The sequence below is a fragment of the Ptychodera flava genome, chromosome 22, assembly GCF_041260155.1.
Source record: "Ptychodera flava strain L36383 chromosome 22, AS_Pfla_20210202, whole genome shotgun sequence".
Lineage (NCBI taxonomy): Eukaryota > Metazoa > Hemichordata > Enteropneusta > Ptychoderidae > Ptychodera > Ptychodera flava.
In genome coordinates, this window is record NC_091949.1 from 22,343,973 (window position 1) to 22,365,117 (window position 21,145).

Below are 21,145 nucleotides of genomic sequence, written 5' to 3' on the forward strand. Positions count from 1 at the left end.
AATTCGCCGTCGCAAGGGCGAACTCAAACGACGGACTCCGTTCGCCTTTGTGTCAAAGTTGATTTGAGCAATAACTGTAGGTTCCGTCATGGAAATTCCAAAACAACACATGAAAAAGATCAATAAATGCTGCAAAACTTAGAATTTTTAATCGTAATTCACGTTCAAAGTTGAGTGAAATACTATGATAGTGTGAAATGAGAAAACATGTTGTGCTGTTAACTGAGGACGGCCTTGTGTCACGTGGTCAAGCTGCACGGTTTTTTTTATAATTTATACGTAAACTCAACGAGTATGACATTGTGTGTAAATGAACTAACGCCACTAAATGTACGCATATTTCACTCATTACAAATCAACGCAACCCTAGCAAGTATCCTGGCTATTTTCCAGTGCCTTCCTTTTAGGAATATCCTTTCAGTACTGTTGCAAAATGGGTTTAAAAACAGTGTGCATCGCTTATCATATCGTTTGGTACACCTGAGTGACGTATTTGATAGAGTTTTGCATTTTGACCCTTGACCTCTTCTTAACTGGGACAGAATTGACTGGTCTGAGAAAAGGGGACGGCGTACAATGTCCTGGTCATCAGTACATGGCGATGCGCGGCAAATGTTATCATAACGTATAATTGTATCAAAGTCATGCACTTGTATCGCAGAAAACGTTCCTCCAAACGATATACGTTCAGTATATAACGCCGTAGCATTGAACGGATACTGTCTTGGCGTACTCTTGTTTCACTTCCACAGAGACAACATTTGATATCTTGTCGCTAGAACGTTCACGTCAGAATAAATGACGACTACAATAAAAGGCTGCATCCGTCAACAGTATGAGAAAATCAAATATTCATGAAAATAATGAATCATCAATAGTCGTCACGCTGTTGAGGATATTTATGGTAGACGCTTAAGAGTAAACGGAGAACAAAGATTGGGATCGATGAACCTTTGTTCCTGTAAAATCATATATTTTGTCATCTCCCTTTAGAGCGTGATTGTCAGATTTTAAGTTGGCGTCTCGGAATCTATCGTTTCCAAAGTGCTTTATCGGAAAGTCTGAATTATATAATGTTTTTGTTCTTCTGATTTGAAAGGTGTTTTATCCGGTCTGAAAACGGAAAATGTTTCGGACGAATACAAAATATCCACATCTGGTTTTTGGATTTGTGACTGAGTTGGTGAACGGTTGAACTAAATCGCAAGGAAAGTTAGGACATCATGAAACAAGTGCCTTGTAATATAAACGTGATATAAATTAAAGACTCGTTGCTGTGTTGATGGCAGTGGTGGGGGAGGGAGGGGGTCCTCCACATTCCAGATCCTGTTTATGAGAGAAGGCGGTCGAAGCATGCATGGAGGAATGGTCAATTTCAGCGACAGATAAAAGGAAACTATTGTTCTATGATGTTTGGATGACTTGTACGTGACTTATCGTTTGCTTATCGTCTGCACGATGATTACAGTCTAATTACTAATGAAATTCTAAATATTTTATCAGGAGGTTAAGTGGAACAGGAATATAAATGGTCATCTGGTGTAGTTGATCGCCGTTATTATCGTTATCATCTAAATACATGTCTTCTCGGTTTTATATCTATTCGCTCACAAGATGGCGCCCTTTTCATCGCTGAAGATGTACTGGGAACAATATCCCTAGCGGGAACCATGCATTGACAATGCTGTAACGTTTACTAGACATAATTTACTGTATCTTATACCAGATGAAATAAAAATAAACATTAAAGAAGACGCTCAAGTTGCATTTGATGGAATTACTGTAAAGTCACTAGTCAAGTATAAGGCAACTAACATGTTGCCTATTTGCTAGCTTTCATAATATCGCACTTTGTGCTCAGAATGGAAAACAAAAATGTGTAGAATTTATGGTCGAATTATCAAGCCTAGTGAAAACTGGCGTTCAAAGGCGAACGTAATCGCCTGTAATGTAGTGGCAGCAGCTAGCGTATCGCTTCCATGAAAAGTTTTAAAAATGAGAGCATAGGCTTAGATATTGTAAATAGCCTTTGTTTAACTTTCCCGATTATTTTCATATTAAAACTGCTATCTTGATATGAAACATTTAACATGCACAGCTGTCTTCTAATATCAGTAATTTATTTACAGAATAAACACGCCAAATGTCGAAAACCATCACTTCAAAAGTCAATTAAATGATTGTAACTGGACTATTTTCACACAGGTGATTCTACTTCTTTGAGCTTCACTTCACAGAAAAATTTCCTGGGATGAACTTTAAGGTAGTATGCGCCTCGAAAGTGAAAGACTTAAACTTTTGCTCAAACTTTCCTGGATGAAACTTTCAACCATTCTCTGACAAAATCAACATTAAAAATCGGGGGTCACCGTGCAAAGTTTGGAACTAGGGAAAAAATTAGCCAACATTTTGCGATATTTGAAATTCAACATGGCCGCCATTCCTTGTTAGCACTATGGGAGATTAAATTTTGGATTTTCGAAAAACTAAACAGGTTAAGGTTTTTCTTTCTCCAAGAGCTTTAAAATGAACCCCCACAAGAGGTAGATCAGAAAAGAATTGTAGAAATTTGAGCGTCCGACTCTCTGTCCCCGAGGCGCGTTCTACCTTAATATATTGCAGTGACGCACGAAGAATTACTTCCAAACATAAACATGATAAACGTACGTCTTTTAACCTTGCCGATAGGATCAAACGACCCAGTTTACGTAATAATGAGCTGCGATGCGCATCCAATTCATTTGGCACTAAGAACTCCAGGTGTGGGTGCATTTAGCATGCAAATTATCTCCATAAAAATGGCCCACATCGTACGCCAAGTCGTAGTTGTAGTGGCCCATCAAGTCGATGTGAATACTAGCATCAATGTCCCCCTCTCAGGTGTCAACTAACAAAGTTTTAAAAAAAATAAAATTTAGTCGATGCCATGGCTTAATGTCAACTCGTCTTTCCGGATTTCTCCATCTGTTGGGCCGAACTTCGAAATGGTCGCTTATATTTATCCTGTTCTTTAACGTGTTGTCTTCGTAGAATGTGAGATTTTGGACTTTTCTTGCGTTTCTTTATTATTATTATTATTATTATTGTTTATTTCAGATATAATAATCCATATACAAAAACAGAAAAATAAAAAGTAAATGACAGAAAAGGAGTTAAAAAATCCAATTACACCAGTTTTTCCATAATTTACTATATGTGAAAATGGAAAAATTCAGAACTGCTGAAATAAGGGGGTTATCAGAGATATGCAATCTACTGAGAAAACCCACTGACTTTTTTCTAAACAGTTCGTCAAATGTTAAAATCGATAAGTTAACAAGCAAAAGGCTGTTACTTTGCACATGATTGTATGTGAAACCTGTCAATTTACGATAAACCTGATAAAAAGCTTTTCTCATTGTCTTAAAAACATTTACAGAAAAATTAGACCAAAGATACGTACAATAAGGGACATCACAGAAAACAGTAAACAGGTGATTTTAACTGAAAGCGATGCAAATTTAAAATCTCGAATAAGAGCATTGCCTCTCGCATAAAACAGGCGAGTCTGAGCTTGAATGTCATCGTCATCTTTTAGATCAGAAGTTATAACGTGTCCAAGGTACTTATACACATAAACATAGTTAAGCATTCTATTATTCAAATATATCGGAGCTTGTCGCAGCTTCCTTACATTCGGTTGTATTAACATACATACAGTTTTTTTCTCATTAAAGAGTATTGAGCATTCGTTGCCATAATGACCACAAGCGTTTACTAACATTTGCTGCCCGTAAGAACCGGTGGAAAAAATAACAAGGTCATCTGCGTATATCAGATGATTGATCTTAAAGTCACCAATGAGACAACCATACGGTAGAGAAGCAAGTGATTTGCTAAGATTATCTAAATAAACAGTGAAGAGTATCGGCGATGTAATGCCTCCCTGTTTAACCCCGTTTATTGAATGGAATGGTTCAAAAAGGCACCCATTCCATCTGATAACAAAGTCCTGATATCTATAAAGGTATGACAGTACTCTAATAAGATATGGGTGTACGCCTCTAGTTGAAAGTTTTTCAAATAAAATGTCATGTCTAACGTAATCAAAGGCCTTAGAGGCGTCCATGAAAGTAACAAACACAGGGGTATTATGTTTTTTATAATAGTTGAGAGTCTCTTTCAAGATAAAAATTGACATGTCTGTACTATGATTAGGCTTGAAGCCGAACTGATTATCGGTGGTTACGAGAGAATCCGTACAGCGGTGCAACCAAACTCTTTCAAGAATTTTAGATAAAGTTGTCGCAACAGCAATGGGTCGATAATTTGACTTATCACAAATGTCACCTCCCCTGTCTTTAGGAATCGGAACCAAAACAGTGGTCATGAGATGTTTCGGAACAATACCATGAATAAACATGGAAGAGAAGCAAAGTGCTAATAAGATGCAAATCTATGATTTATGATGGTGCTGCAGTGTAAAGCACTGTAACACTGTAAACTGTGGGTGGGACACATCTTGGCAGATACCTCGACAATATTACATGCAACATGTGTATGCTTCATGGAATAGAATTAAAACAAACATACATATAACACTGCAATATAGATTTAATTTGCTTTAATTTGAATATAAAAATTACGATCCAAGTTGGTCTGACCCTGTCAGTGGTCTGGAATATATATTTTTAAGATCACATGAGCATGTCAAATGAGATCAACTGAGATGTCTTGGATGGGTACAGTTAACGTTACTGTGATATAGAAAGGATCATCAGCGTAATGACACACGTTCTGCTATTACTTCAAGATAATTACCGGTTGAGCATCAAGATACTTCTTCTATTTTATCCCAAATGTAATTTGTAAAATACTAAAAGAACCTCCGTAAAAAGTTTGTTAAGATAGTGAAATATATATTGCTCAATCTTTACAAACTGAAGACTCTATCTCATTTTGAATATGTTCAGCGGAAAAAAGCTAAAGAGTCTGAAATGCTCAACAACTTTAAAACCGTAGCCAACTGTCCATAATAATCGATGAAATCAATACCCTGAAGTTGTAATTACTTAAGCTTCAGAGATTTTTTGATAATTAGTTGATTGATATTGAGAGGCGATTGATTGATTGATTGATTGATTGATTAGTAATCCTACGTTATCGTAAGGACTGCAACAGTCTTTGACAATATCAAAAACGCCGGGAGGAGATGAAAACATTGGACCACCCATAAGATATTTTATACAAAAAAGATATTATACAGCAAATGTTTGTCCCTTTGTATGACATCTACAAAATATATAATGAAGTTTACCTTACCAGAAAGGCTTAATGAGTCTCTACAACTAGAATATATCCTCTGTATTTGCCAAATTTATTCCATTTTAAGATGAATAGACAAATTTCGTGCCACCTTAAGGTGTACAGGCAAGTGTTTAATTTGCTGTTATTGATTTCATCACTTATGCAAAAACATATGGAATTATACGAGAAATTTTGAAATAAAGAAGGATCTACAAAGACAGCTGATTTTCATACAAAATTTCTAGGGATAGCGCCGTTGGTGGCGCTCTTTCTATTATTCGGAAACAAGGGAGAGGCCAAAATGCTTGTATCGATGGAGCTCTCCAAGTTCAACCATTAACCCTTTCACCACCATGGTTTGTCCCAAATCCATTGTTTTCTATGGTAAAGTTGGACCTGTATACAGGGAACTGGGGGTGAAAGGGTTAAATGAAAGATTATATTTCTTTCATCTCTTCTTTCATACAGATATAAGTCACAGGTGGATAATGTTTTCTTTTCTATTTGATGACGTATTACCTCTTCTGCGCATGACAGTCACTGCAGTCAACATTACCTAACAAATTAATTGAGGTTGCTAAAGGAGATTCGAAGAAAATGGAAGAAGTAAGTGATACAGATTTTGTCACTATGATTTTCCCACTGAGCGGATGATACCATTAAATGGACCCTTAGTCGTGGCTGTTTTCCATAAATTCAGTGACAGCGTATGTAATAACATCGTCCACCATTACCGAGATGTCTTCTACAGCAACTTGAAACGTGTGTGCTGTTTCTATTGGTTATCAAATTAATGCTGTAGAGAGTGCATGCAGAAGGTAGTCAGGTGTTTATTTTCAAAATACCATTTTGAAAAGCCTGTTTTCATCTTTTCAATGGACAGATTTGCCATAATATAACACTTGTAGAGTTTTAACTCTTATAAGAGAGACATGAAAACGCCTACTTCTAACTTGAAGCGTTACTGCTTTCATCTGTTTTCGTAACATATTTTATTATAACAATACTAACGGAAATGGTGTTTGTATGGAATTCTGCTCTCAATCAGGAGGGATGGAATTTTTGACAATTATTGCGCGAGGAACTTCAACGAGAAATGCTCTCGGGATCCTACGGCAGTCACGGTAAAATATCGGTAAATTCCGTTGGTTGAGTTCAATAATATTTCTATACTTTATTACTCGTTCAAAATTTCTTATCCGCTTTTGTGGTAACTTTCGTTAAAAAGTTGCCTTCGCATGATGTAATGATAACATTTTAGTATAGGAAATGAATGAACGTTAAAAAGTTTATGCAGAAATTTGACGAAGTGCGACAAGTGTTGTTTCATCCAAATGTGATTGGGACTTTAGACGCGTGAGTGACACTCTTCTTTGAGTAATACCTTACGCTTGGAGAGTTGCCAAACGTTCAGGGTCCTGGGCTATCATATGTTTCTTTCTCTTAAATCGTATAGTGCATTGAGCTTTGCAATTGTTGTTGCGTTAGCTTCTACCGTAAGCGACTGGCAAGCAAGGAGCCCCTACGACCCCGTATACTTGTGACCTTTTGCAAACAGAGTGTTTGTCTGTGAATGGAAAAACGTCTTCCAGATGACTGACAACATCGGCCGTTTTTCTCTCTTGGATATTCCTCCTTTCCCTTCTATTCATATTTTATATATTTACTGACATTTTCGTTCGCGAATTTCATATAATGATATAGATAGATAATTCATCTGACTATTAAAACAATTTTGACCGGTTTATATGACTAAATATCCTTTCTCAGTACGGCACAAACCAAAAAAAATACCCAATAAATAGACAGATAAACAAATAAATCAATAATCAATTAATCAATCAATCAATCAGTCGATCGATCGATCGATCCTTTCTACGTCCTTTCTGCAGATCAATAACCGAGAAAAGGAGTCGCTGCCTTTGTATGAAACTGATCTTTTCCTATTAACTGTATCAATTTATGGAGACCGGCTTGCTTTGTTTCTTCCAGTGTAGGTACTATGATACCGTGTATCACTCACTGTGTCTCTGCATCCCATGGACAATTTTACGTTTCAATTGTGAGTATCTTAACACAGTAGCCAACCCTGTGCATATGTATCTCAACATAACCTTTAGTCAAACTTAGCAAATCGTTTTGTAGTCATACGAAATACTAGTATTTTCACGTATTCTTCACCTTTGTAATAACTGTCGTGATTCCTCGCTTGTGTCCCAACACAACAAATAAATTGAAGGCAAGAAATAGCGCCCTCAGCTGTCTTAGTGAGTCACTAGAGCAGCTGCCACTACACTTTCCTGGGTACCATTGCAACACATCCTGTCATATCTAGGCTCAAAACGTTGGGAGATTTTCAAGAAGTAAGAATTTGCGGCTGTTGTGTTCTTCCCAATTGTCAGCTTTTACTGCTGTGGAAACTGTATCTGAAATATGAACAGTCGTTCAAAGACTCCCAGGGTAGTCTACATACCAACGGGGTCGACAACATCAGAAACTGAATTATGGTGGATAAAGTTTTGTTGACGATGAAACCAGCATTGTCTGTTATGAGTACCTGGGGGATGTCCGGATATTTTCGTGTGTTACCGGCTCTGCAGACAACCGACACCACAAGCTTTGGCAATTGGTCACATCTGCAAATGTTGTATATGCTGTGGCCATAACTGTGTTTGCTGTATTGATCTTTGTATCTGGCACCATTCTCCTGTCAGTTGACTGTTCAGTGAAGAAGAAACAAACAGCTTGCTTATCACAACCACAGCCGACTGCATGAGTTTGAATTGTAGGAGCAAAGTTTGCAGACCAGGAGTTAATTGCTACATTACACAAGACCACAAAAAACGCCCAGCGTCTACACAACCACAACTCGAAGAAGAAATTTTCTTAACAATATGACGAGCGATCTAAAGTGTCCTGGATAATCTGGTACATACTGCATTATTGTAAGATGCAATGGCATCGACAAATCATTCATTTGAATATTTCTGATTTATTTAAACATATTCAGATTCATATTCATAGTCCTTACCTGCTAGTTTGAACCAAATATCGTTCTGTAACCACTGCCGTGACCACCCGCAAGCCTTTAATCGAAGACTAACTCGCATACTCGAATGGGACGTAGTACATTCCATTTGACGGCCACAGGGCACTGACAAAGCACGAGTATGATATTTTCCACTTTGCTTTAATGTCATTACATCATAAATTATTATTTCCTGGATGCTAACTAGTACAGTTATCATTTTCGGTGCAACAGTGTGAAGCCAGCTCCGATTCTCATAATTGTACTTATCAGGTGAAAGGTTAAACAAATTCAAAATGTAATCATGTAATGTATTGCGATATCTTATCCATGTTGATATCACCAGTCCCCTCTATATTGTTTCTTTCAACATAGATCAGTTTACAATTTATTCCTGAAAGTGTCATGAAAGTGCAAATCAAATTGCATAGTTACTGACACGCTGCCACTTTTTCTTGACATAAACCACCTATACAGACAGAGATTGTACGTTTTCCTGTTGACAAACCAAGAATATTAACGGGCTATTATGACAGCAATAAGTTATACCCAAGTAGTTGGAAATTGCGGAATTTATTTTGTTTATGATGATATTTTGAGTGAATGTCTGTCGCTGACTGCATGTCTATGGAATTAATGAATATTAGGGATTCAAGCAAAAATTGAATATCTGCCTACTTAAAAGAAAATATAAGAAACAGTACCAGAGAAATACAAAGGGTCAGATAATCCTCACCAAGTAATGGACGTCCATTTTTAAAATAATTTTAACATTTATTTTAAACTTCATATCAAATATGTGTGAATGTGATGATGTGATATAAATGGGCAACTTGGAAAAGGCGTTGCTTGTTAGAAAAGAACCAAAGTACAGACCTCAACAAAGACGGAGAGAAAGATGAAATAGTCACGGTACAGTTTGGTAGTGTTTTTGGTTGTTATCACAGAGTTCATAATTACGTCAACCATAGCTTTGTGTGTATCCACCGCCTTGCTTTGTTCGCCATCGTTCTGCCATGAACAGTCGCTGTTATCAAGAAAAAAATCTCAACAATTACGAGTCCATTTGTAATTATCTGACATTTTTGCGACGAGGCAGAACTAAAGAATCAGAGCCCACCGAATTGCTTCTGTGTAGCTCTCCGGGCGGGTTTGACGTCATCCGCTACGATAAAAGTCGACCGACAACCGTTGCTATGGTGATCGATAGCATGGCTTATAAAAGATATATCACTCGCGCGCTGTGGTGAACATTGTCTTCTGGAGCTACATATACGCTGCGAGAAAAAATTGCTGTAAAAGGAGGCAAAATTCGATGTTTTCGACAAAAGTATTATCCGTTTCCCTCTGAATTTCTAGATAAACCCGATAGATTGAAAGATGAAAAATATGGTCGACCTCATGATGAAAACAGATAACATATCAAAACTGTTTTTGAAAGCATTTCAGGTATATCAGATGGTTCACATCAAATATTGCTTTGGTTGGTGAAACTGTCTTTAGTATTGTAAAACTGTCATGATTCCACATCAGTGTGCGATTTTAAATTACATACATTGTGAATACAGTCAAGATTTATCTGCAAAGCAAACAAACAAAACTAGAAAACAACGTCATGTACAAGATGTATCACATACGACGAACATCCTTTAGCTGTATAAGTATACTGAAAACGAATCGAATATTCAATTTGTAATGGTAAATTAATATTTCTCTGATTTTTATGTATAAAATGGAAATATTTCATACAAGATAAAATGCTTAAAATGTTAATATAGATGAAATTACAAATACTGTGATTGACAAAAATATTTTTATATTATTATATAATTTTACCTCCGTGGATTAGTCAAGACAAGCTGACCATTGGTGTTGGTTCTGATTCCAAAACTGTGTTATGTTTTGCCAGCAAAACTTAGAATTAGTCTCACAGTTTTCGGGAAATTTACTAAAATAGCATATGGCTTGTTACACAATTTCATTTGAGGTCGATGAATCTTTTTTGGCTCTCATATTTGACACAATCTTCCAGTACGTCGTTGTCGATGACGCTCGGTCCAGCCGTCTCGTTGACCGGTTCTTTCTCTTTGTTTGCGTCTCCAATGCCAGAGTCCGTACTCACATTTTTTCCTTTTGACGGCGATTGAGTCAGGGAAGTAACTGGAGCTGCTGCCTCTTCGTTTGTATTCCCATGATCCTTTTCGGCTGATTCATTTATTTCCGTGACGTCATTGGACTCGCCGTTATTAGGCGTAGCATGTTGTTCCTCTTTTAATTTCTGTTGGTGTTCGTCAGGGCTGTCCCGTCCTTCGGGCGTTTCTTTGACGGTGCTGTCCAAAGCATGAACTGCTTTCGTACCGTTGTTCCTGGCAGGGTTATCAACGCCATCTTTATTACTTTCCAATCTCCGCGAACTTTTTCTCGACCGACTGAATTTCAATTTCTCCATATTGTGCTGGAGCGGCAGTCCTTGCCCGTAGGCGTCGATGTCACTCATCGGCTGCACATATTTATTTTTAGCGCTGCGCTGTTTTCTTGATCTCTTTGATCGATGTTCGGTTTCAAGTTCATCAGAAGTTTCGTATATCGATCCGTTTAGAGACTTCTTTTCGTGCAGAGAAGTTGGAGATATCGCCCTTGACCCGGATTCAATACAATGTTTCAGCTCTTTGATTTCTGTAGTAAGTTTTGTATTCTGCTCCCTAAGCCTTGTGTTTTCGTCTTTTATCGTCTTTATTTCCTCAAGGTTATACCCAGCACTTTTCCTCTCAATCTCTGAAAGTTTGGCCTTCAATTCTGCATTTTCAATCATGACACTCTCAGTCTGCTTCGAGACGCTGTTGTCCTGGTTACTGACGCGTGACGGTCGGCTTCCCATCTCTGTCTGACGGATAGCGCACAAAACAATGTTTGAGTTAATACGGCGATAGGAAATGTGGTTTTTCCTCTTCAATCACACGCAGTTCCACGTGAGCACACCTAATGGTGACTACGGTCTCAGCTCTCTGGTTGTTTCACTGATGAAGCGGCCTAGTGACCAGATACCAGTCTGCAAGACAACATAGATGACAACATAGTTATCTATCATATTATCTATGAAGGAAGTACCGAGGTTGATACATATAATTGTTCGCTCCAATGTAGTACCAATAAATTAACCAATATTCTCCCATTTAATAAATACTACATGATGAATACATATTTCTGTAATAATCTAAAGGTAATAAATTTGTGAAAAAAATATTACTGACCCAACCTATTTTGAAAATGGCAAAACTTTAGATATGATATCTTATCTTAATCTGAGGCATACTTCGGGGTATATGATAATTATGTTCAGATCACTTTTGCAGCGCTGAAATCGTCTGAAGTAGCCTGCAGAAATGTATGGCGATGAAATCTTTATTCTCAAAGCAAATCAATATCACTGTCCACGATTTTAAACTGTATGCACTGACACAAAATAAGTCATGTCCAGTATAAATTGTTCAAGGAAAAGTTGAAGTTTGATGCCCATGCAATTACGTTTTATTTTGCTTCATCCGTCGAAAATACTTCATAAAAATACGATATTTCAACGGCAAGGCACGTGGCTCATGCGGACTTTAACAACGCTGCAAGATACCTAACAAAATCTATATATTGGAGTTTTTCTTGTGCGAACGGTTGCCGTTATTGTCGTTTTCCTATTTTTATGTTTATATCTTCAGGCGACATTGAAATATCGATATTGATGTAAACTAGAATATGCGAAATTCAGTATTGCGTGACTTTCAATTACTCTATATGAGCTTTGGTACTTTCAATTTTTCTATAAATCTTGGGACGTTTTAATTGAGCCAGCTCTGTTCTAGTTTTACTTTGTGAATTTTTTTCCTGTCAATGTATCCCATAAATGAGTGATGGTATAAGATATCACGTGTTTCCAGACAGCTGACATGTTACAATGTAGTCTTCAAGTTGCAAACCAATGGTAAAAACTTGTTTTTCAAAACTTAAATTTTAGAAAAGTTCCTGAAAGTCTCTGTCGCATATCTAAAGCTCTATTAATTGTAACTTGTATCTGCTATTTTTGCTATTCCGTTCGTAAAATGCAGTTTCATCCCATACTTCAAAACCATGTCAATGGTATTTTATCATCTAAATTATTATATATTATTGGGGTACATACATGTTTACACTACGCATTAATTTTGAGATCCAGTCGGGACACAATTGATTTGTCAGCAATAACATTGCATATTATCCATGATTCTCGTTTTTTTGCGAAGCTAATATAATATTATTGTATTTAAACATAATTAGGGAGAAAAAAGAAGCAAATATTCATGTTTCAAAGAACCGATATAATGGCAACATTATCGAAAGTACAACTACAGCCTCCATTATATAATCCCACGTGACCTGGTGACATTACCTTTCAGTTTTGCTGTCATTAGGTGTACGCAATCCATCAATAATTGCAGGGTGAATTTTAAGGAGAGGATATGTCACATTGAACAAATTTTGCATATTTGTATTTCGAGAGTTTATGAAAGCCCCTACTCTTCATGTGACAACTTTTACGCATATGTAAACCTCCGCCAAAGTACTCCGTAAACAAAGTTTTCCTTGTCGTCGAAGTTGAGTCCTCTGTACGTTACAAACAGTAATACCAAGTACACTGTGACGTCACAGTGTACAGAATTCTATATTCCAAATCACACTACTTGAGGTATAAGTGCAAAGGAGATCTAGAAAAATCACACCTTTATATATTCGCGCGCATTTCCCATTCCGATCGTTGAGATAGTAAACGCTCCATTGCTGCCCCTAAGGCGTGAGAAAAGTGATTGAAGAGGGACTTTACACAGAAACTGTAAACACCTAGAACCAGATGTTCACTAAGAAAACTAAAAACTTAAGGAGAGGAGCATTAAACTATTTCACAGGGATCTGGTAACGACAGCAATAGAATTTTAATACACGCCTACAAAAAATCGCTGCAGGAAAGCTGTAAATTATACAACCTTTGACGGTGTACAGATCGTCTTGCCGCATACTTTGTTGGAAAATGGCGTTTCATGGGACTGTTAAGACTTTTAACATTTCATGGTGAACGGAATCAACAAGAATTGGAGTATGGTTGCTATGGTATGGGTATATAAAACACATGCAAAACGTTCTTAGAGATTATTTTGAGCAGAAATATGTCGGAATTGCCATGGCAACGCCTTCGACCACCCTTTTTTGAAAGCGAGGCGATTCGTTTAGCACTGCTTTGAGAACACAATGCGACACCGTGCCTCTTCAACAGATCACCATTTTTATCGATACAACATTTTTTTAGAATGTATGAGGTCGGTATCTGAAAAATCCACAGCCACCAACCAAATAGCTACAAGTAACATTCTGACCAGACAATTCAAAAAGTAAAGTCACTCAACGCTTCGAAAAAATGAGAATTGCTAGATTACATTATCATCGATTGTTTGGTAGTACTCTGATGCGCAATTCTAGACAAGGTTCAGATAGGATTGCATCTTTCCAGATAAAATTAATATTTCTTTGTTAGAGAGAGAGAAAAAGAGAGAGAGAGAGAGAGAGAGAGAGAGAGAGAGAGAGAGAGAGAGAGAGAGAGAGAGAGAGAGAGACAGACAGACAGACAGACAGACAGACAGACAGACAGACACAGACAGACAGACAGACAGACAGACAGACAGACAGACAGACAGAGTCAGAGAGATACAGTAGGGCAGGTGAGGGGAGGCAGACAGACAGACAGATTGCTCAAACAGAAACACAGAAAGATTTGTTTCCACTCAGACAGGAACAGACATGGCAAGACAAACATAGAGGAAGAGACAGCTCTGAGAGATTACATGTACCTTGATTGATTAGTTTGATATGCCTTTCATTAAGGTCACAGCTTTCCATGAATTCTCGTCAATATTCATACAGTATTATCTAAAGGTTTGCAAATATTCAAAGATTTTAATTGTCATACGCGATCGATCATCACCTAGTATATGCAAGTATTTGTCACGAAATATTAAAATTTGCCTCATAGAAAAAAAAGACAATTGATTTTCACCTACTCCTTCGCAAAAATAATAAAATAAGAACCCCAGGCTGGTCGGTCATTTCAGTAATTATATCTGACGGATACAAGACTGTTATCGTGAGGGAATGTGTATATTAACACCTGACTACTGCCATGGGCTTAATAAGCGGCGGTCTGCGCAAGCGCGTTGGTGCCTGGTAACCTCTAGTATAAGCTTATTATGTCAAATAGTTCAAACCTAGAAAACAAAGAATCATTCAACCAGTGATAAAGGGAAACATTTATAATTTTTTGTGCCATCTTGCCATGAAAATTTTATCTATTTAACAATAAATATTACAAATTATCCATTTTAATGTATGTCAAGATTAATTTTACAATATCTTTTAAGTCATTACTGCATTCAACATACGTATGTGTTCAATAATGTTGGTGGATTTATTTTTAAATAAGTGGGCGGATTTGTCAAATAGCCTCTTTACAGCAAGCAAGAGGGGACAGTCATATTAAAGTCTACAAAAGTGTTCACTCTCGTTGTTCTTAATTCACCTCTGTCAACTTAGATCGCTTCTATTGCCCATTGAGTTGACAGATTGTCGGTGCTCAGATAAGATGTCTGTGTGAGCGGAACAAAGGAACGTACGAGGCACACGAGCGTGAACTTATTCTATTGTTGGGAAACAATTTTGTGGGACACGTAGGAGCTGCAGTAAGTCTTAAGAGGAATGGAGTAGATAAGCACGTTTAATACATAAAAACGGTCTTCTGCCTACGTATCATTATTCACACTTTTGTATGTGCATGCATTTAAAATTGAAACGGTTGTTTACTAATGTACTTTGTGGGTGTAGTCACAGAGTAACATAGACAGTCTATGTTACTCTGTGGTGTAGTAAAGAAATTTGATATAACTGTATGAGAGTCCTGATGTAAACTCTCCATAAAATGAAGAAAATGTAATTTTTAGACTGAAAAATGGGGATTACTGATCAGTCAAAGTATCCATACAGAAGTTAACTTTGACCCAAATGCAAGGACCGTTTGACATTGTTGTAAATGATATAGATGGTAATTGATTGTGCCCTGGTTGCCATGGATACAGGTGTTTTCATTCAGATCATGTTTAAGTTTATATAGTTCTAGTTCTACATCAAGTACAGGTGGCGTCTACTAAGGATTAAAATAAAAGTATTTTCAGATACATCCTATAGAAATATGCCGTACCCATTAATCACATTCTTTAAGATGATTTTAAAACATGTTGAGAGTATTTTGAGATCGAAGTATCGCTATTCCCTGCGTCTAGATTTCTAAAACATTTCTTTACAAGTTACTTTTAAACTGTATCAGGAAAATATGCATTGCTGACCGTACAGTGAAGTTACATAATGATATATTTATCAAAAGGGCAAATAAAACTAACATGTTTAGCCGGTTCTTTGTACAGGAATGAAATCTTGCAATTTTGTTTCTAAACCTAGCATGGTGACACCACTTCTTGAAGATATGATTTTCAAAACAACTTCTGGTTCCAAGTCTTTTTGTGAAAGATTTCAGAAAATGATGATATTACGAGGGTGTTTCCTTGCGTGTCTACATGCAAACCAATGAATTGGCTGATAGGACGCTACTCAGGTAACAGTCAATTTTATGATATGCAAGTTTGCAAGGCATTTATATTTCTGAAGAGAGAAGTAAAAACAATCAATTTTTGTCAATCTGTTTTACCTCAAGGGCGATTGCCAGGTGTATCTGCGGTGGAAATCGAAACTCAACGAAGTGAACACAATCTCATTTTCGTAGGCTGATTGACTCGACAGCTGGACGTGCTGGCATATCACATACCAGAATTGCATAACCACTTATAAATCTGCTAACCATTTAATCATACGTCCCGTGGGATGGAAATATCCTCCGGTGAAGGAGGTTAGCTGTAGAAGTTTGGTCATTTCAGCATAAATTTCTTTCCCTTTCTATCTCGCTTAATGTACAAAAAATCCATATTTTTGTCGTTTTGAATGATGTGAAAAACGGAAACGCTTCTTAAAATCAGTAATGAACTTATAATCTTGATGGGTAGTGCGACGAGTGTCAAATCAACTTCAGACCTCGCTGACAATTGAAATGCACTGGATAAATTACATGCTAAACTATATTCAAAACTTTCAACACTTCAAGTACCATCGTTTATAAATTTGAAGTTGACAAAATGAATATTTTAAGTACTGAACGAGCTTACGTATTTTGTCATCTATCTGTCTATCTGTTTATCTTCAGCTTGAATGGGTGGCCAATTTTCGGTGCAATGTCTGTCTGTCCGTCCGTCCGTCCGTCCGTCTGTCAGTCCGTCTGTCAGGTCTGTCTATCTGTCTGTCTGTCTGTCTGTCTGTCTGTCTGTCTAGGTCTGTCTATCTGTCTGTCTATCTGTCTGTCTGTCTGTCTTCCTATTTGCCTGCCTATCTATCTATTCATGTATTCCTTCTTTCTTTCTGTCTATCCGTCTCCTGCCTGTTTGCCCTCTGTCTGTTTGTCTGTCTCACTGTGTGTATATATGAATTATGAGTCTATGTTCATTGCGCACTCACACCATACACGTGTGCGTTTTCCTCCGGAACGTGTTCATATATCCCCGATGTCTCTTTTCCATCGAACAAGTGTAAATGACAGTTACAGGTGACGCTAATATCGGCACTAACGTGCTGCTATTTCTCCACAAACAAGGCCAGCTTGTCTCGCATTTGTTCGTGAACTTTTACATAAAAGAGGTTTCATTTACAAGTATCATGGCGAAAGGCTACAGTCGTGTTCGTTGTAAATTGCAAATATTTGACCACCCGTCTCCCGTCGATAGAAGGTAGCTCTTTGTTCACTCTGCGCAAACTGATTGAACTTTACTTCGTAGCACATTCTGGAAAATGTAGGGCAATGAATGACATACTGAACGATCATTACACCATAGAGATTGCGGTGATGCATTAATGTTGAGAAACGCTGACGTACTTACGATATCAAGGATATATAATATATAATCCCCAGGATACAATCCATCATACTAATTCTCCAACGCCTTTCTCTGCGAAATTTTGATTACAAGGTAACCAAGGGTACACATCGAGCTGCGAGTTTTAATATAGTACGTTAGATTTCCAAATCAAACAAGCTTACAACATCTTTATGAAAACTAAATACTAAGGTGTTCCACTCGAAAGGGAATACTCTAAAATTTATGAAAGCGATTTTCCTTGCTTTAGATTTATTTTCTATGGCGACCTATCCGTTGTCCTTCGTTCAAAACTGTCTGAGAAGGCGAAAATGAGAATTTCGATTAGATCTGAAAACAGCCCTCAAGTTTCATAAATCGTTAATGATTTTTCAATCTTTACGGAAACAGTTTGTTGATATATCGTGGTTTACCATAGTAATATTGTACATCAATGTTCAATCTTATTACAAAGACATTTTGGTTGCTAAGCGATTTTTATCCCTTAGGAAGCTGAAGGCGCTTATGGTCGTAGGATCCTTGTGAAAAATTAACGCTCCGTATAAACTTCGAATTTAGAAGGGGAAATCGACTTATAAATTATCGTATGCCGGGAGAAAATCATAAACGAGAATCTGCACAGAACAAACGAGAGCAACGTTGTCAGAACAGTTTCATCTCGCTGGATACAGCATGGATGGTGACTGAGATACGCACTCACACTCTGCCCGGCCGTTTCGTAACCTATCCTGATTCACACAGCACCGACCATAGCAACGAGAAATGTTACCTTTTTTCAGCTATGACCGACTGACTCTGGCTCGAATTCCATCCGAGTATGGATGCTTTCCGTCGGTTTTATAAAAACCGGGAACCGATATCGGCGCTTGTATCACAATGTATTCATCAGACTTGTTGTGAGGAACACACTGAGCTGGCTGTTACTGTGCTTTCAGCATGGCGTATGGTAAATTATTCGCGAATGTGCGCACGCGCAGCTTCTTATGAGTGTGCGTATACCCATTTCGATCTTTACGCAAAGCTTGTATACACAAGCGACAACATTGGTTGAATATCGTGTGCACGCATCATATTTTTCTTATCGATGTGATTGTTGGGAAATATGTGATAAGATTGCCAAAACTGATTTCTTTCACACTGCAAGAGAACCATACCAACCGACTGGGACAAATCAATCGTTAGTCTGTGGTCAGTCGCCAATTCAAGTTGTCAATTGCCGTGTCATCGCATTTTGATTTTGTTGAAATTCTAAAACCTTGGGACTGGTTGGGCTGTGCAAAATCAAGTATAGGGAAATATTAAAAGAAATGATGCACAAAAAATCCCTAACAGTTCCCCGTGGAATCCCACAAGCAAAAGCCACGAGTTGCGAAGAAATGTATTGTAAACCAAACTTTCACTCAGGTGAAATGCTTATGATCTCACATTTGATTTTCCTCAACTGTTACGCTATAATCACTATATTAGTATTTCATTATCAGTCTTCCATTACATAACTTACCAGGAGTGTAACTGCTGTTGAGCAGAACTGATAACTTCATCGTATAGCTTCAATTTATTTTCCATATAGGACTTTATGATGAATTAACCACGGTATTTTACTTACAACACAACGAGTATGAACGGTATATCAAATACGTAAAGTGGCTCATAAGGTGAACACTCGGCTGGGGTTTCATATTATTTAAGCATAACAGAATTGTATTTTTCTCCTGGTGTGAAACCGTGTCACTATAATAAAATTATCTATCTATCTGTCTATCTATCTATCTATCTATCTATCTATCTATCTATCTATCTATCTATCTATCTATCTATCTATCTATCTATCTATCTATCTATCTATCTATCTATCTATCTATCTAGTATAAATTGAAACGTAATCGTATCATGTCAATTTTTTGGGTTTTAACTTTGATTCTTCTGAGAAAAAAAAGGTTACGTATTTCTTCCTTTAAAGTAGTCGCACAGCTACATGCAATGTTCCTAGCCGATCGTAAATTTTCTAATTTATAGAGGTTTGTTTAATTTAAGACCGGTTCCAATTTACAACACATCAAACTGTTACCAGGGGAGTAGCATTAAATTGATATTATTTCGCAATGCATATGTTAAACCAAGCGTCATACCTGTTCCCTGAATGCCTTAAATTGGCCGATAACGTTATGACGAATTTCTGCTGACTAGCTCAAGTAATTCTGTTCTTTTATCTGTTCAATTTTTCCTTTTTTTGTACCACGCGAACATTTGTATGGAGTACCTCCACAGATAGATACTGGATGATACGTACAGCGTTTTAAATAAAGGAAAATTCGCTGAGTGAAGTTTATACACAAAGGGTTTTCGGGTTTACTGAATACATGATACCGGGTTAGTAATACAGTGAAAAGTATTTCATGAAACAGGGGAGGAATTCTGTCTGTGATGGAAAACTTTCTGACATGTGTCGTTCAGCTAACTCTTTGGTGCTTTCGGATTACCTTGGTGACACACCTTTTTTCGAAACCTTCGTCGTATGTTGACATGTCAATTGTAAAAAAACCAGATTATAAAAAAAAAAAATAAAAGGTCATTTCGTCCTACATTGTGGGCTGACTGTATTTATTTGTTGCTGGTGATAGTGCACCGTAAAAGACTGCCTAAAATGCGTGTGATTTTCTTGGAAAAATATTTAATATTATCACTACTTGGCACTGCATATGGCAGAAAAATAATGTAATAAAACTGATTTCGCCTATATATTATTATCTCCTTCGCTTTCAGTCTCAGGGGAAATATTTCAGATAAAGGCAGGGATGTGCGTCACTCTATGCTTCCATTTTTCTCCGAGATATGGCGATGTTCAAAGTTTACCTTGCACTCTGTTGGCTTTCTCCATCATTGGCTAATCACTGACGTCTTGAGAGGAAGTACGTGTCTTCAGGGGATACGATACCTTGGTCGTTATCTTCCAAGGAAACAAAAGACGACCGTTTCCTGGAAACGGTCTTTGTTTGAGTTCATAATGTTGAACGTTATCCAAACAGTGTTAGTATCGAGTGATGACTCGGGCACCGCCGGGAAAATAATTGCAAAAGTACCATTTTCAAATTCAGGTGATTATCATGACAATTACTAGTCCGCCAAAACGTGGCATGCTAGAATCGTTCACAGTAAACTGTTTCATGTAATAGAGTTTACCATTTTTCTCAATTCTTCGAGCCATACACGAAAAAAATATAAAAGTAATGCATGTTTCCAAGATGACATTTAAATCATAGTCATTTAGAATGTTTTGATGTGATGTTACTGTGCTTGCGTTTTGATGTAATTTTAATAACTTTTAGAAATATATTAGTGTTCATCAGAGATGTTTACATTATCATCTTATTGTGAATCAGACTAGAATTATAAATGTTTGCTTCAGGATCAACAGCTCGAACTGACACAGACTATATTTTTGAGACATGGTTGAGTCGCAAAAACCAAACAAGACACAACAAAGATTTGAATACCAGAATTTAAAAAACATAATTTTCCTGCGCCAAAATTACTAAAGTAAAATAAAAACACTGTTCCTCAAAATTATGATTTGAAATTAAGTGTGAGTGATCAAGATTAAGATTTAGACCGAACAGTTATTTTATCTTAAATTTGGTATAATTCGAAACACGTGATGACTATCAGAGACAGAGCTCTATTTCTTGATACCTGATACAATAGCGAAAAACTCGATTGACGCAGCAACTACTTCAGCCAATACCTCCATTGCGTCCCAGTCTATCACTATCACATAAATATTATTTGT

The 21,145-nt window shown here is 37.2% G+C and overlaps 1 protein-coding gene across 2 annotated transcripts in view; it reads right to left on the reverse strand.

Annotated features, from left to right (window-relative positions):
* Positions 1-9,069: 9,069 nt before the first annotated feature.
* LOC139122961 (uncharacterized) overlaps positions 9,070-21,145 on the reverse strand; it is a 22,854-nt gene continuing 10,778 nt past the window's right edge. The window contains exons 1-2 of one of the 2 annotated variants that reach the window (XM_070688881.1): positions 18,128-18,304; positions 9,070-11,363 (exon numbers count right to left, since the gene is read on the reverse strand). In XM_070688881.1, the coding sequence (XP_070544982.1) occupies positions 10,293-11,192 (900 nt within the window). In that variant the 5' untranslated portion in view covers positions 11,193-11,363; positions 18,128-18,304 and the 3' untranslated portion in view covers positions 9,070-10,292. Of the gene's footprint in view, positions 11,364-18,127; positions 18,305-21,145 lie in introns of those variants that run through there. The other variant, XM_070688882.1, reaches the window with a different exon arrangement.